The 14,566-nt window shown below is 40.6% G+C and overlaps 1 protein-coding gene across 2 annotated transcripts; it reads left to right on the top strand.

Annotated features, from left to right (window-relative positions):
• The first annotated feature begins 7,462 nt into the window (after positions 1 to 7,462).
• LOC114565627 (galactose-specific lectin nattectin-like) lies at positions 7,463 to 14,566 on the top strand. Of its 2 annotated transcripts, XM_028593805.1 has the most exons (9): positions 7,463 to 7,556; positions 7,759 to 7,815; positions 8,116 to 8,178; positions 10,901 to 10,990; positions 12,562 to 12,696; positions 13,113 to 13,227; positions 13,319 to 13,379; positions 14,012 to 14,134; positions 14,231 to 14,566. In XM_028593805.1, the coding sequence occupies exons 3-8, from the start codon at positions 8,116 to 8,118 to the stop codon at positions 14,091 to 14,093; spliced, it is 546 nt and encodes a 181-aa protein (XP_028449606.1). In that variant the 5' UTR covers positions 7,463 to 7,556; positions 7,759 to 7,815; the 3' UTR covers positions 14,094 to 14,134; positions 14,231 to 14,566. The 2 variants fall into 2 exon arrangements, with proteins under 2 accessions (XP_028449606.1, XP_028449607.1); XM_028593806.1 differs by lacking the exons at positions 14,012 to 14,134; positions 14,231 to 14,566 and having other exon boundaries at positions 13,319 to 13,847.

The following is a 14,566-nucleotide window of genomic DNA, read 5'->3' as shown; positions in this document are numbered from 1 at the left end:
CAGGGAGAGATGGCGTCCTGTTCATCTAACCTGTTTATAGCTTCTGAAATATAAAGAGTTTAGAGAGCTCTTGCTTTTTAGCATAGGAGGAGAAAGACATTATTTTGCCCTGCAAATAGGCTTTCAATGCCTCCCAAAGTACAGATCTAGATATATCATCACTGTCATTCAGTTCCAAATACATATTAATCTCTTTAGATAGAAAAATTATGAATTTGTCATCTGCCAAAAGCAAAGTATTTAGTCTCCAGGGTTTAAAGGAAGGGTGCTGAGTTGGTAAACTACGCACAAAAGAGGAAGTAGCATGATCAGATATAACAATGCACAATACTCTTATCCACTAAGAAAAAATCAATGCCACTATACGAGTGATGAACAGGAGAGAAAAAGGAGAATGTTCTGGAAGAAGGAAAAATAAATCTCCAGGGGTCTAACAGTCCAAATTGGTCACAGAAATGTTTAATGTTTATAGCTGCCTTACAAGGCTGTATGACTCTAGCGGAGGATCTATCTAGCGAAGCGTTTAGAACACAGTAAAAGTCCCCACCTATAATTAAAGCATAATCATCAGCAGGTGGGATAGATGTGAAGACTTAGCTGAAGAAATTGCTATCATCAAAGTTTGGGGCATAAATGTTAACAAGGATAACTTGCCTGTCAAGCAGGCGGCCTGTGGCGATAACATAGCGACCCGAGGAGTCAGTAATAACCTTTTCACTGATGAAAGAAATGCTCTTCCTGATAAGAATAGCATTACCTCTGCCTTTAATTAAAGGGGTGATAGAATGCAAAACTGATTTTACTCTGTCATAGTTGAATAACGACAGTTCGGTGGGTAAATAGGACATGAAAATCTCGTATTTTGAAACTGCCGCTGAAAACGGGCGAATCTCAACAAAGCTAGTTGCTTGCGTAAGCATCTCAAAATCCGGAACCTTTGTCACAGCCGTGGGTGTATTAAGAGAACGGTCACGCCCCAACATTTACATAGGCTACACAACTGACCTGAGATCAGGTAGTCTTCTGAATCTAGCTAGGTCACGCAGATCTCTGCTATTCCATTACAAAATTTACTTTTTATGCGAGAAATCAACTATGTAAAGCTCAAATATGGGCCGCTTTACGAAAATGGATGGCTAATTGCAAATTTTGTCCGACTGTGTGTCGGAGTTCAGCGCCGGTGCTGCCCGTGTTTCTGCCTCGCCGCCTGGCCTGCCTCCCTTCACACACCCCGGCCTGCTATGAGGTACTTGGAGCTCCGTCACGACTGGCAGCCCACAGCACTCCATACCCGCGCAAAGTCACTGTCTCTTTGGGTAATAGACAACTAAATGCCCCTGCCCTGACAGAGCTCCAGGGCCTGCATCTCCCCTCTTCCTGCTAGCTAAATGCCCGGTGTATGTTAGTTAGGTTAGAGAGCTTGTTACGTCAGCAATCTTTTACCACAGGTTTCAGTTAATCTTTTAATGTGTGTAATTATAATGTGTTGAGTTATTTAAACAAATGATTGGGGAAATAAACGCCGCTTGTCCGCGAGTCTCATTGATAGAGCCTGCTGCTGGATGTAGCTCTATCAATGATAGCTAGCCTCCTCATAGAATTCCTCTGGAATTCACAAAAAATCATTAACTTGAGATCGGACACCGTTGTTAGCTTTATAAAACAGTTAGTTAGATGTTGTATAAGTGGCGTGACTCACACAAGGGTATACCTTAAACGGTTCAAATGTTATGAAAGGGGGCGTGGCTTGAGTAAGTGGGCGTGGTCATAGTATAGGGGGCGGCTCAGTATCACATGTAGACCACACATTCTGAGTTTCATGTAAATTGGATGATATTTGTCATATAAGGCGCATTTCATGTTGCCAGCAGGGGGTGCTATGACCAAAATTGAATTTTAGCCTGTAGGTGTCCTCAGGCCTGGAACCTTGTCAATCTTGAAAAATTTCGCTGAGATACGACAACGTACACTCAAGTTACAACAACTTCTTTGTTCATCGCTAAACACTCAAAATGGCCGCTACGCCACGCCCACACCGTCTGACGAAAAGTTTTTCTTTTAATAACTTTTCATCGTTAAGGTGTTGGGATGGTACAGACCAAGTTTGAGGTCCATCGGATGAAATCTCTAGGAGGAGTTTGTTAAAGTAGGCCTACTTCCTGTTGCCACCAGGGGGCGCTATGACTTTAAGTAAATATCGGCCTTTATTTGTCCTCAGGGTTGGACTCTTATGAATCCTGAAAAGTTTCGAGCCAGTTGGACAACGTACACTCGAGTTACACCCACTTCCTGTTTCGGCGGCGAAACGCACAAAATGGCTGCCACGCCCTATGACGAAAAGTTTTTCTTTTACCAACTTTTCATCTTTAACTTCTTAAGATGGTACAGACCGAGTTTGAAGTTGATCGGATGAAATCTCTAGGAGGAGTTCGTTAAAGTAAGACATGTGGAAATGGCCAAAATCACACTAATTTCGAACATTTAATTCAAAATGTCGGATTTCCTGTTGGGTTTAGGGTATGGTTCTAATGACGTTTTTTGTACATCTTGACATGTTACATATGTGTACCAAGTTTCGTGAGTCTACGTTAAACGCATTGCAGGGGCTCAATTTTCTTAACTTTCTAGGGGGCGCTAGCGAGCCTATTCCCGAAACCCTTAAAATACGTAAAGTTTCACCAGACTTGATGCGACCGCCAAATTTGGTGAGTTTTTGAATATATTAAGCCCCTCAAAAAGCCAATTCATTTGACGGGTAAATAATAATAATTCCTTCAGTTTCAATAGGGCCTTCGCCGCTGTCGGCGCTCGGGCCCTAAATATACTCGAATTACGACCAAAAATGAAGCTAACTAGCCGCAATCTGTACACATAGGATTGAAGGGACAGTCGCAGCTAACGAAACCCTTACAGTTCACAAATATTCATTAACTTGAAATCGGACACCGTTGTTAGCTTTATAAGACATTTAGTTAGATTTTGTATAAGTGGCGTGATGAAATTGAAACTGTAAATATACTCGAATTACGACGAAAAATGAAGCTAACTATCCGTGATTTTTAGCTACACATAGATAGGATTGAAGGGACAGTCGCAGCTAACAAAACACCTAGCTAGCTAAACTTCACAAATATGAATTAACTTGAAATCGGACACCGTTGTTAGCTTTATAAGACATTTAGGTATATGTTGTATAGCTATGGTGTAACAAGCTCGCTGACAGCGCTCTCACTCTCACACAACGGGCCATTTAGCTAGCAGGAAGAGGGGAGTTACAGGCCTTGGAGCTCTGTCAGGGCTGCCAGCCGTAACGGAGCTCACAGCAGGCCGGGGTCTGTAAAGGAAGGCAGGCCGGGCGGCGAGGCAGCAGCGTCGCCGCTGAAGTCCGACAAACAGTCTTACCATATTTGCAATTAGCCATAGATTTTCGTAAAACGGACCATATTTGAGCTTTATATAGTTGTGAATTTGTGAAAAAGTGAATTTGGTAAGGAAACATTGCAGTGTCTGGAATATGAGATTCTGTCGCTTCTCTAATGTGTGTGTATTGGGGATTCGCTCAACCAATCAGCGCGCATCTCTAATGTCCGCGTATGGCAATTCGCTCAACCAATCAGCGCGCAGCTCATCTAAATATTCACGAGCATACCATATTTGGAAGAAAAGCTCTTGTTACAAATAGGGCCAAAACACAGGGATGCATAAGGGCCAATAAAATATCAACCAGGCCATTTTCAGCCCGACCAATGTTACATACCCCATTAGGAGACCATAAAGAACAGTGTGAAATACTCTATATAACCATTCTATCACCCCTTTAAAGCTCGAATGGAATACCTGTCCTCCCCAACTCCGCCTAAGTTTAATTACATCTTAAGTTAAGAATATGGGTTTCTTGTAGAAAAATAATGTCTGCGTTTAATTGTCGTAATTGAGAAAAAATCGTATTTCTTTTAATGACATTATTCATGCCTTTCACGTTCCATGTTATGAAATTTACATCACATTTATTAACGTTGGATATGCTATCAGAAAGTATTTGTAAATGAATAAGGCACATCTAGCGAAACTGTCACAACGCAACACACAAGCACCTTGACTCCGAACAATGTATGGTGAGAAAAAAGAAGAAAAAAAACCCCATTAAATTCCCCTCCCACCCCCCTCCCTCCTTCAAACAACGAACATCTGCTGGTATACTAAGAACCATAACTCACCAGCTCGTGTTCCCGCTCCTTGAAACTAAGTTGCTATTGATAGAAGAAATAAGTGACATTTACTATAAACTAAAGAGTGTGGATCAGTCCAAACTTAAATGAGTCTCTTCGTTATCATCACCACTTGAGCCATACAGAACCTGTGCTCATCGGGAAACAAAAGTGGAGACATGTAGGCCTACATTATCTGCCTTGATGTGAGTTCCTACTCACTCGTTGAAATTCCAAAGCCCGCTGCGGGGAATCGAAAAATGTTTTTGTCCCGTCATTACTGATAGACGCGCAGGGAAAACGAGGCCGAATTCAATTCCCGCTTCTCTGAGTTCAGCCTTTACCTGGTTAAATGCCGCTCTCCGCTTTGCAACATCAGCGCTTACATCTGGGTAGAAGTGTATACGCAATCCTTTGTATAACACCTGACCCTTTTCTCGTGCCAGACGGAGAATCAATTCCCTCATCTGGTAGTGATGCATTCGCATGATGAACGGCCTGGGGGCTTGATTAGCTTTCGGTGGGGGGGCTTCGTTATCTTTCGACAGCGTTGACCACGTAGATTCCAGGGCAGTAATGTGGCCATCCACGTCGGTAAGGGATTCTTCCACATCCTTCAGTTTCTGTTCTTGCTCCAGTAATGAAGTTTTCACCGCAGAGATAGATGATTTAAGCTCTGTAAGGATCTCCACCCTGAGCGCCGCTACCTCAGAGCTAATCCCACCAAGGAGTTCTCTGATGTCCCCCTGACTCGAAGCGGCGTCGCCCGCACTCTGCGTATCGCCAGCAACCTCAGTAATATCGGACGTCTTTTTAGTGTTGTTTCTCGGCATGTTTCCTACTGAGGGTTGTGAATAGTATTTCAAACTATGTCACTGAATAAGTGTTGAATAAGTCGTAAAATAATAGGAAACGCGCCGAGCAGAAAACTTAACGACTTCTCACACCGCCATTTTACCGGAAGTCCCCCTGCAGTCAATTTCTTATGACATAGGGGATTCACCACTTTGTATGGTCTAGATGGTCTTGATTATAACTGGAATAGTACTAGTACTACATGTTATCCTGCAGAAAACATTTTCAGATTCATCCACTTGTAAAGTGCCATCAGGATCAATACCTGGGGGGCATGAATCTGTGATATTTTCAACAGAACGTCAATACTTAACTTTCAGTGTGGTTATGTTGTCAGATAGCAGCCTGGCTCCATGTCGGTTTGGGTGGAGACCATCATGCTTCAGCAGGCTGGGCCTTTCCCAGAACAAGTTGAAGTTGTCGACATAGGGAATGCTCAGGGAAGTGCAGTCTGGACCATCTCTCAGCACCCTTCCTGTAGGTAGGTAGAGGCCCTGAGATGACGATCTTTTTTCCTGTGCCCATCAGGGTGGTGATGAGAGTGGTGAAGTCTCTCCGGAGTTCTGTCGACCGTCCCTCGCTGATGTCGTTTGTGCCCACATGCACAATGATGTTGTCGACCTTAGCGTGGCGGGCGAGGATGCTTGGAAGTTTGTGCTGGATGTCACGGACCTTGGCACCAGGGAAGCAGTAGACCTTGGAGGGACCGCTAGGTGAAGGAGGAATGTAGAGGTCCCTGACCATGGAACTTCCGATGACCAGCGTGGAAGTTGTTGGGTCCGAGGGGGAGCAGGATTGGGGGAGCACCGACTGTGTGGATGGACCAGGATGAGCTGCGTGGGGACGTGGCAGAGAAGGGTTTCCACAGAGCGGAGGGAACTCCTCATCAGAATGGTGTAGCGATTTTCCAGTCGTAGAGGTTAGGCTGGGGCTGTGCGCTGTCCTGACCGCCTGCTGTGGTGCTTGCTTATACGCCATGGCTCAGGCTGGTGTGGAGTGGAGCTGGTCAGCAGAGCTGTCGTGGTTCTCGACAGAAGCCGAGGAGAGACAACAGGGACAGAGGTTGTATTAGTGCGTGGTGGGGTGAGAGTAGTGCAGGGCAGAGTGTTAACATTTTACTACTCTCGGTGGGTCGGGAGGCATGCTTTTCCGGAGAAGGTTTTAGCCGTATAGCCTAAATTTGATGGCCTCAGGCACATTCGAGTGCTACTATTCCATCCTATACACTGATCTTAATTATTGCATTTTTAATTATATTTTCATATATATTTTTTATTATACATTATTTTATTATTGCCTATGTCTCTATAAGTCTATACATTTTCTGACACAACCTGAGTAATGTGCACACACACTGTAGTAGCAAAACTGCTTCCTTTCATTCTGCTCTTTGAATGTGGTTTAAACTTGTTGGAAGTATTTAAGCCAACAACCTGTAGGCTTACACCATCAACAATTCCAAAGATTGGGTCTGCCAATACTCTCACGTCTCTCAAGAAATGTCAAATGTCATGAGATTTGGCTCTCCATCATTCCCTGAGCTTGAAGGGCAACTTGGAAATAACCATTTAAATGTTAGTTGTTATCTAACTCTTGCGTGAACTGAAGTTCTTCCATCACATTACAACATCCACACAGGAATAATGGATAAGTTTGGAGGGCTTTGACATCCTCGGACTTGATTGTTGTCCAAGAGAAGAAGCTTTTTCTATATATGCAATAGCAATCTTGTACTCGTTCCCAAAATTCTCTTTAAGAAGACCCTTAGCCACAATGTAGCCATGTTCAGGAAGGTCTCAGTGCACTTTACAATTAAAGAAACAGAAATATCAGAGAGCAACAAAACAAATAATAGCATGAAAGCAGTATTAATAAACAAATACAGAACCAGCAACATAAGAAAATAAGTGAAAAGGTTTGTTTGGGAAGGACGCAGAAAGAATAGTGTGTTCTGGTTGGCTATAGTGTAATGAGTAGAGGTGGGTTTTCAATCCCACTGTGTGTGTGGTATGTGTGTTTGTTTGTTTGTGTGTGTGTGTGTGTGTGTGGTATGTGTGTGTTTGTGTGTGTGTGTGTTTGTGTGTGTGTGTGTGTGTGTGTGTGTGTGTTTAATATCAGTTGATATTAGCTTTTTTAACATGTATTGAAAGGCCGTTCCAAAGGTTAGGGGCATGGTAGGACAATGCTCTTTAAACAAACAGATTTTTTTATTTACTAGGGGAATGACCGAGAGACCAGCATCAAGATCGCCGAGCGTGCGTGCCGGACTGCCGGTGTATGTGGTGTAATAAGCTTTGATAAATAAGGTGGTGCTAGCAAAAAGAAAGTGACCTTATATGGAGTTGTCGTTTCCGGGACCAGTAAAACAGTATGTTGGGGAATGTTCTGTTGGACAATGGTCATGGCTAAGACCACTCCCCTTTCCAAGGTATAGAAGGGCCTGTGACTCTCCTTTCCCTCCAAACCAAACCAGGCAGAACAAAGAGTATTGATGTGAGTATAATGGATATTTCAACCTGTACTGTTATCATTACCAATCAATGTTTTGCCTGAAAGTTTGATATATTTGGTTTATACTAAATTGTAGAAAACTAAGTTTAGATTGTGGATGCATGAGTAAATCCAGGTTAAGTTTAACCTTATTTTTTATTATTAAGTGTTTAATAGTATTCAGATCTGTGACATTTTCTTTCAGTGACAGTCATCAGCTTGTTCTTCTCCTCTGTGTCAGTCAATCACCACCTCAGCAAAGGTAATCATATTTCAATTTATTTTCACAATTTCATCTAATTTTACTTTTTATAATAACTAATCCTGTCTTTATCGAGAGGACATTATCTATTTTGAGAAAACTTGGTGTATTTAATCAAAGACATTTTAAATATTAGATAATCTATCAAATATGAAACCATATCTTTATTATATAATACACGATAACTGGTAGAATACTTTAATTTGATAAATAGCTAATTAATGATCAATTACAGTCATTCATTGTCTGACATTATTTCTTTGTCTGCTGTATGTTGACTTGTTTAACTTCTTTCCACAGATGACGTCAGTTTTTCCGTTTGCTTTGTTGCTCTGTTTGTCCAGCGGACTGTTGACTGCATATGTAAGTACACTCTTAAGAAATAAATTCCTAAAATAACAGTAAAAGATTCTGGCAGCTCATTACCCAGACTTTGTCCTGTAATTATAAAAGGTAAATTTGGTGTGTAACTATAGTAAAATACATTTTCTGTTATTATAAACAGTTTCTAATAAACAGTTAATAATCTTCACTTTTGAGTAAATGTTGGCCCTGTTCAGCAGATGTTATTGCATATATAGATATAAATGCTCGTATAATGATGCTATTTACTCATGGTTACTTCCAGGTTGTGCTGTTTGCAGCACATTAAAGTCAAGGTGCTGCCTTTATATGAACTCAGTACTCTACTGTTATAAATCGTTCTTGTCTTGAACTTTAAAGTCGTCATTAAACATTAACTTAATTTATTTTGCATTATAATAAGTCTTTGAACATAGCCATGGAACATTTTTCATTCAGTTATATGATAATAGGACTTGACCATTAATATTCAGGGCAATTAGGAACATTCTACAGGTGAACAGGTTAATTGGTCATGGTTGGGTATAAAAGGAGGATCTCCAAAATGCTCAGTCATTCACAATCAAGGATGGGGCAAGGTCCACTAGTTTGTGAACAATTGTGTGAGCAAATAGGCCAACAGTTTAAAGGTCCAATATGTAATATTTGTACTGTAATAAATCCAAAAATGACACCAATGCCTCATCAGATATTAAGGAAACATGTTAAACTGAAATACTATCTTTTCTGACAACAATGCTAATTTCAATATTTTTCTTTTTGAAATTTACATTCCGTGACGGAATTTATGTTTATGTTTTGATCTGTGTGTTGTTATCAACGGCCCAGCTTGACAGGCAGGCCGGGTTGCCAGATATACCTGTAAAAACGTAAACCTAGCGCGCTACAGCTGTAACGTTAGTACAGCCATGAAAGCAGCAAACAAACCAACAGGATCAACGGAGATAGATTCTACATGACATAAAAAAAAGAAAACAGCATGTTTCTAACAGTTGCGTGACCAGAGACGTAACAACCCCCTGGTAAATATTGGAGATGTATTTGAAAGATGGAGACAGCTTAGAGCCCAAAAGGACGCAGAGTTGGCTTATTTTCTCCTGAACCGGTAAGCATTAGCTCCACGCTAATTTATCACAGCTACTAGGGATGGGCATTTTTGTCATTTCAACATTTGTGTACTCACATTGAATTATATAGCTAGAGTAACCGAGTTGGTTACTCTTAAAAAACAATTGAGACATAGCCAGTAAAGTGATCCCGACTGGTCCTGGCTAACGCCGCCATGCTAACCCTGCTAACTGTTAATGTTACCGGGAGGACCAGGCATGCAGCCCATGGCTGTTTACAGCGTGTAGCCTCTTCAGCGGCTGGAGCCGACAACGGTGAGTTATTTTAAGCCACGAGAGGGGGGCTGTAAATCGGAAAGAGGGGACTATGAGTTTGCAGTGTGTTTAGCGATTGTTGCCGTAATTCTAAGCCAATGAAGTGTGTTCCGTCGGCAAGGTAGTGGTATTTTTAGCGTTTCGTATTGTAATTCTAAGCCGAGGAAGTGTGCCTGACTGGCGTGTGGAGAGAACAGTGAGGTTGTTGTGTTTTTAGCGGTTCATGCTGTAATTTTAAGCCGAAAAAGTGTGTCTGTTAGTTGGTTACAGAGCTCCACGTGAGCACGGGCTTTTATGACTGTCAATATAGCCAGCATCTAACGTTAGCTACTCGGCTGTGCTGTGGAGTAATGTCTGGCTATGTGAGACTAGCATCTAACGTTAGCTACTCCGCTGTGCTGTGGAGTAATGTCTGGCTATGTGAGAAAAGCGTCCAGCTACATTGTTGTGAATGCTGCGGTCTCAGCCTGGCAACCCCCGTGAACTTCGAGTCTGGGCAGGAGGGGGCGGGGGAGACGACTCTCCAGTATTTTGAATTGGTAGTGCAGTAACTATTTTAACCGCTAGCTGCCAGTATTAGACACAATATTACATATTGCACCTTTAAGAATGTTTCTCAATGTACAATTGCAAGGAATTTAGGGATTTCATCATCTACAGACCATAATATCATCAAAAGATTCAGAGAATCTGGAGAAATCTCTGCACATCAGCGGCAAGGCAGGAAACCAATATTGAATGCCCATGACCTTCGATCTCTCAGGTGGCACTGCATTAAAAACAGACATTATGTAAAGGTCATTACCACCTGGGCTCAGGAACACTTTGGAAAAACTTTGTCAGTTAACACAGTTTGTCACTACATCTACAAGTTAAAACTCTACCATGCAAAGGGAAGCCATATATAAACTACACCCAGAAATGCTGCCGGCTTCCCAAACGCTTATTGAGTGTTGTTAAAAAGGAAAGATGATGTAACAGTGGTAAACATGCCCCTGTCCCAGCTTTTGTTGCATCAAATTCAAATTCAACACAAAACACAGTGAATATTTCCAAAAAAACGTTTCTCATAGTTTATCATATTAAATATTAAATAGCTTGTCTTTATAGTTTATGCAATTGAATGTAGGCTGAAAAGGATTTGTAAATCAATGTATTCTGTTTTTATTAACTTTTAAAACAACGTCCCAACTTCATTGGGGTTGGTATTTGATGTGATGAGGGACCAGGATGATGGATAGGGGGGGTGCTGGCCCCAAACAGGTTGAGAACCACTGATGCAAATGACCAGTCGTCGATATAGACTAGTCTGATTGTTTTTGGCGTGTTTGTTCATACAGGGTCAAGCTTCCTGCCCTCCTGATTGGAGACAGTTTGGCTCTCACTGTTTCAGTTTCATCATCGGGCCAAAGACCTGGCCCGATGCAGAGGTACAGCAGTTGTATCTATCATTAGATATCTATGCTTAATAACATTGTACTAATACTTAACTGCAGTAAAAATACTAAAACCACATCATGTGAAAAAATACAATTACAGTAAAAGTCCGGCATGGAAAATGTTCCTTTAGTAAAAGTATGTGAGTATCATCAGGAAATGTAGCTAGTTAAAGTTCTAATACCAGCAGGGAAAGTTATTACGTACGCTTACTCCAGTACTGTACTTCAGTCCCAATGTTGAGGTACTTGTACATTACTTAAGTCTTTTCTTTTCATGCCACTTTCTTCTTCTACTCCACTACATTTCAGAGAGAAATATTGTACTTTTTACTCCACTACATTCATTAAAAACTTTAGTTACTAGTTACTTTACACATTAAGATTTCTGCACACAAAACACGTTTTCTAAAATGGGAGGATTTGTATTTACTTGTAATACTTGAACTACATTTTCTTGATACTTACAGACTAAGTAACAGTAAGTAAGAGTAAAGTAACATTTTCACTGCAGGACTCTTACTGTAACAGAGTATTTTTACAGTGTTGTATTAGTACTTTTAATGCAGTAAAGGATCTGAATACTTATTCCACTGCTGGGCTTTGCCATATCCAGCCCCATTTAGACCAACCCCTGCACACTTTTAAATGTCTTCCATTATTTGTAAGTATAATAAGTGTTAGAAGAAGTTTAGAGCAGTGTTTCATTCTAAGCTTAAAACATTTCTACATGTCTGAAGTCATGTTAGAGGGTTTGTATTAAAAGATAAATGATCATTAAAATGTATGATGTGGAACAACTTAAAGAAACAAAGAGATGCAATTTCAATATTCATGTTTTCTGGTTTTACGGTTTAAAATTGTAACTTGTTTAATATTATCTTTTATGTGTCATGTGAACTGACTTGGGCTGCATTAATTAGTATGTCAATAGAATAATGTACCATTGTTACCTAGCATACACACCTCATTCCACATAGGTGGGAAAAACCCCAAACTGGATGAAGTTTCCTTGTTCCTTTCCATTACCACCACCAATCACTGAACAGAGCCAATAGGCTCCGACAGCTTCGGTGTCCCACGGACCGCTACAGGAAATCATTCCTCCTATATTTCAGAGAGAAATATTGTACTTTTAACTCCACTACATTCATCTGTTACAGCTTTAGTTACTAGTTACTTTACAAATAAAGATTCCTGCACACAAAACACATTTAGTTTATAAAATCTGATGTTTTATTCTAAAGTAAACTTGCCAACAATATAACGGCCTACAAGTCCAGCTGAGATGATTAGACCATTAAGTTTAATAATTAAATTTAATACTTTAACTACATTTTCCTGATGATACTTACACACTTTTACTGAAGTAACATTTTTACTGCAGGACTTTTAATGTAAAGTGTGGTATTAGTAGTTTTACTGCAGTACAGGATCTGAATACGTCTTACACCAATGATTAAAAGTATTAAAATGTCCCCCTGTGACTGCAAAACTGCCCTGAGATCTGTTAATAATGTGATTATGTTTTTAACATTTTAAACTGATTATATTGTCTCCATTAGACCTTCTGCCAGACCGCTGGTGGGAATCTGGCTTCCATCCACTCAGCTGAGGAACATACATTCATCAGAAACTACATTAAGGAAGTGATCGGTACAGACAAATATACCTGGATCGGAGGTAGTGACGCAGTGAAGGTGAGACTTTTATCATCACACAGGAAGTGAGGTTGCTCGTCTCTCAGCCTCTTCTCACGAACTGTATTCCATATTCAGTACTGTCAGCAGCACATTGACTGCTAACCTCAACTCTAAACGGAATCTGAAAGGACCGTCACTTCACGGTTCTCTGTACCTGGCTCACAGTCACCTTTTCTCTGCTAAATGTAACTCTAATGACCGCTAACCTTAACTGTCATGTGACCGGCAGGTGGTCACCCAATTTCATAGGATATGTTGTGCATAAGTTTTCATACGATACCATTCATGAGAATGCATTGTGTCTCTCAAGATGTTTTAGAAAACAAGGAGTATCCTTTTGTGGCCTGAATGAGTATTACAACAACAAGAACTCTTGATTTCACTTTGACTTTAAAACAATTTTTCTCTTCCAGGAGGGTACGTGGATGTGGACTGATGGATCCAAATTCAACTACAAAAGCTGGGGTGTGGGGGAGCCTAACCATGCCGGTGGAGCGGAGAACTGTCTTGTGATTAACTGGGGTGGAGGTAAAAAAAACTTTAAAATATCTTGTTGTATGTTGCACTTTTAAATATAAAAGTTAAATGTAATCAGTTACATTGTAAACTCACTCTACAGGAAACAACTGGAATGACTGGGCTTGTACTATCCCGAATTCTTTCGTGTGCTCCAAGAACCTGTGTGTGTAACTCTAACACACCATCATGATGCCTCCACAGCTCATCTCTATCATTGATTCACTTTCAGTTTGTTCGGCAGACAGAAACAGCTCTCTGCTGACAGATGACTCACTTTCACTTGTTTATTATCTGAAGAATTAGGGAACAGTTCACATTTGGGATTTAAAATTAGACAGAAACTGGCTCACTGAGCTGGACAAAACCAAATCAGTAATCTATAGTAAATAACACAAAATGAAATACAGAAAACATTTGAATACTCCTGATATTTTCAATTTTAGTTTACTCAATATAACCTGTTAGAAACAGCACCCACTCATCTGATAAATCTCTGAGAGTTATTGTTCAGATAAATACAACTCTCGTGTGTACGCTAAATATGAAGTTCCCTCAAGCAGACATTATCTTAGCTTAGCATAAAGACTGGTAATGGGCAGAAACAGCTAGCATAGTTTAGGATGAAGACTGGAAACAGGGGGAAGCAGCTAGCTTAGCTTAGCATACAGACTGGAAACAGGAGGAAACAAAATAAAAAAATACATTCAAACATATTGTCGTTTGTTGCAGTCTTAAATATGAAAGTTATACATTAAGTTAAATCAGTTATATATGTTGGAAACTCTCTCTACAGAAAACTGGAACAACGCAGGTTGCACCTACCAGGCTTCTTTCGTGTGCTCCAAGAATACATTCTTCAATGCGGGGCAGCCTGACAACGTTGGAGGGGAGAACTGTCTTGAGATGAACTTTGAAGGTAAATAATACATTTAAAACATCTTGTCGTGTGTTGCAGTCTCAATCAAAAGTTTGACATTAAATGTAATACGTTGGTTGGAAACTCTCTCTACAGGAAAGAACTGGAACGACAGGTCTTGTAGCACCATTTTATTTTGTGTGCTCCAAGAACCTGTGTGTGTAACTCTACCGCGCCATCATGATGCCTCTACAGCTCATCTATAATCTCTATCATTGATTCACTTTCAATTTGTTCGGCAGACAGAAACAGCTCTCTGCTAGTGTTAATTTTGTCAGACGAGACTAAATATGTTCGTCAACATCCTTTTTTTCCATGACTAAGACAAGACGATGATGAGACTGCACCAATGTCCAAAAATGCTGACTTAAGACTAAATTAACATGCATTATTGTTGACGAAAAAAGACAAGACTAAAATGTTTTGCATAAA

This window comes from Perca flavescens, chromosome 12, assembly GCF_004354835.1.
Source record: "Perca flavescens isolate YP-PL-M2 chromosome 12, PFLA_1.0, whole genome shotgun sequence".
In the NCBI taxonomy this organism is placed as follows: Eukaryota; Metazoa; Chordata; class Actinopteri; order Perciformes; family Percidae; genus Perca; species Perca flavescens.
Note: the sequence above shows the minus strand (reverse complement) of the source record. Positions and strands in the feature narration are given on the sequence as shown.

Bases quoted from the DNA above. Each gene is read 5' to 3' on its own strand.
- LOC114565627 (XM_028593805.1), top strand. From the start codon at position 8,116: ATGACGTCAGTTTTTCCGTTTGCTTTGTTGCTCTGTTTGTCCAGCGGA. The intron at 10,991-12,561 runs GTACAGCAGTTG...TGTCTCCATTAG, and splicing joins AGACCTGGCCCGATGCAGAG to ACCTTCTGCCAGACCGCTGG. The intron at 12,697-13,112 runs GTGAGACTTTTA...TTTCTCTTCCAG, and splicing joins GAGGTAGTGACGCAGTGAAG to GAGGGTACGTGGATGTGGAC.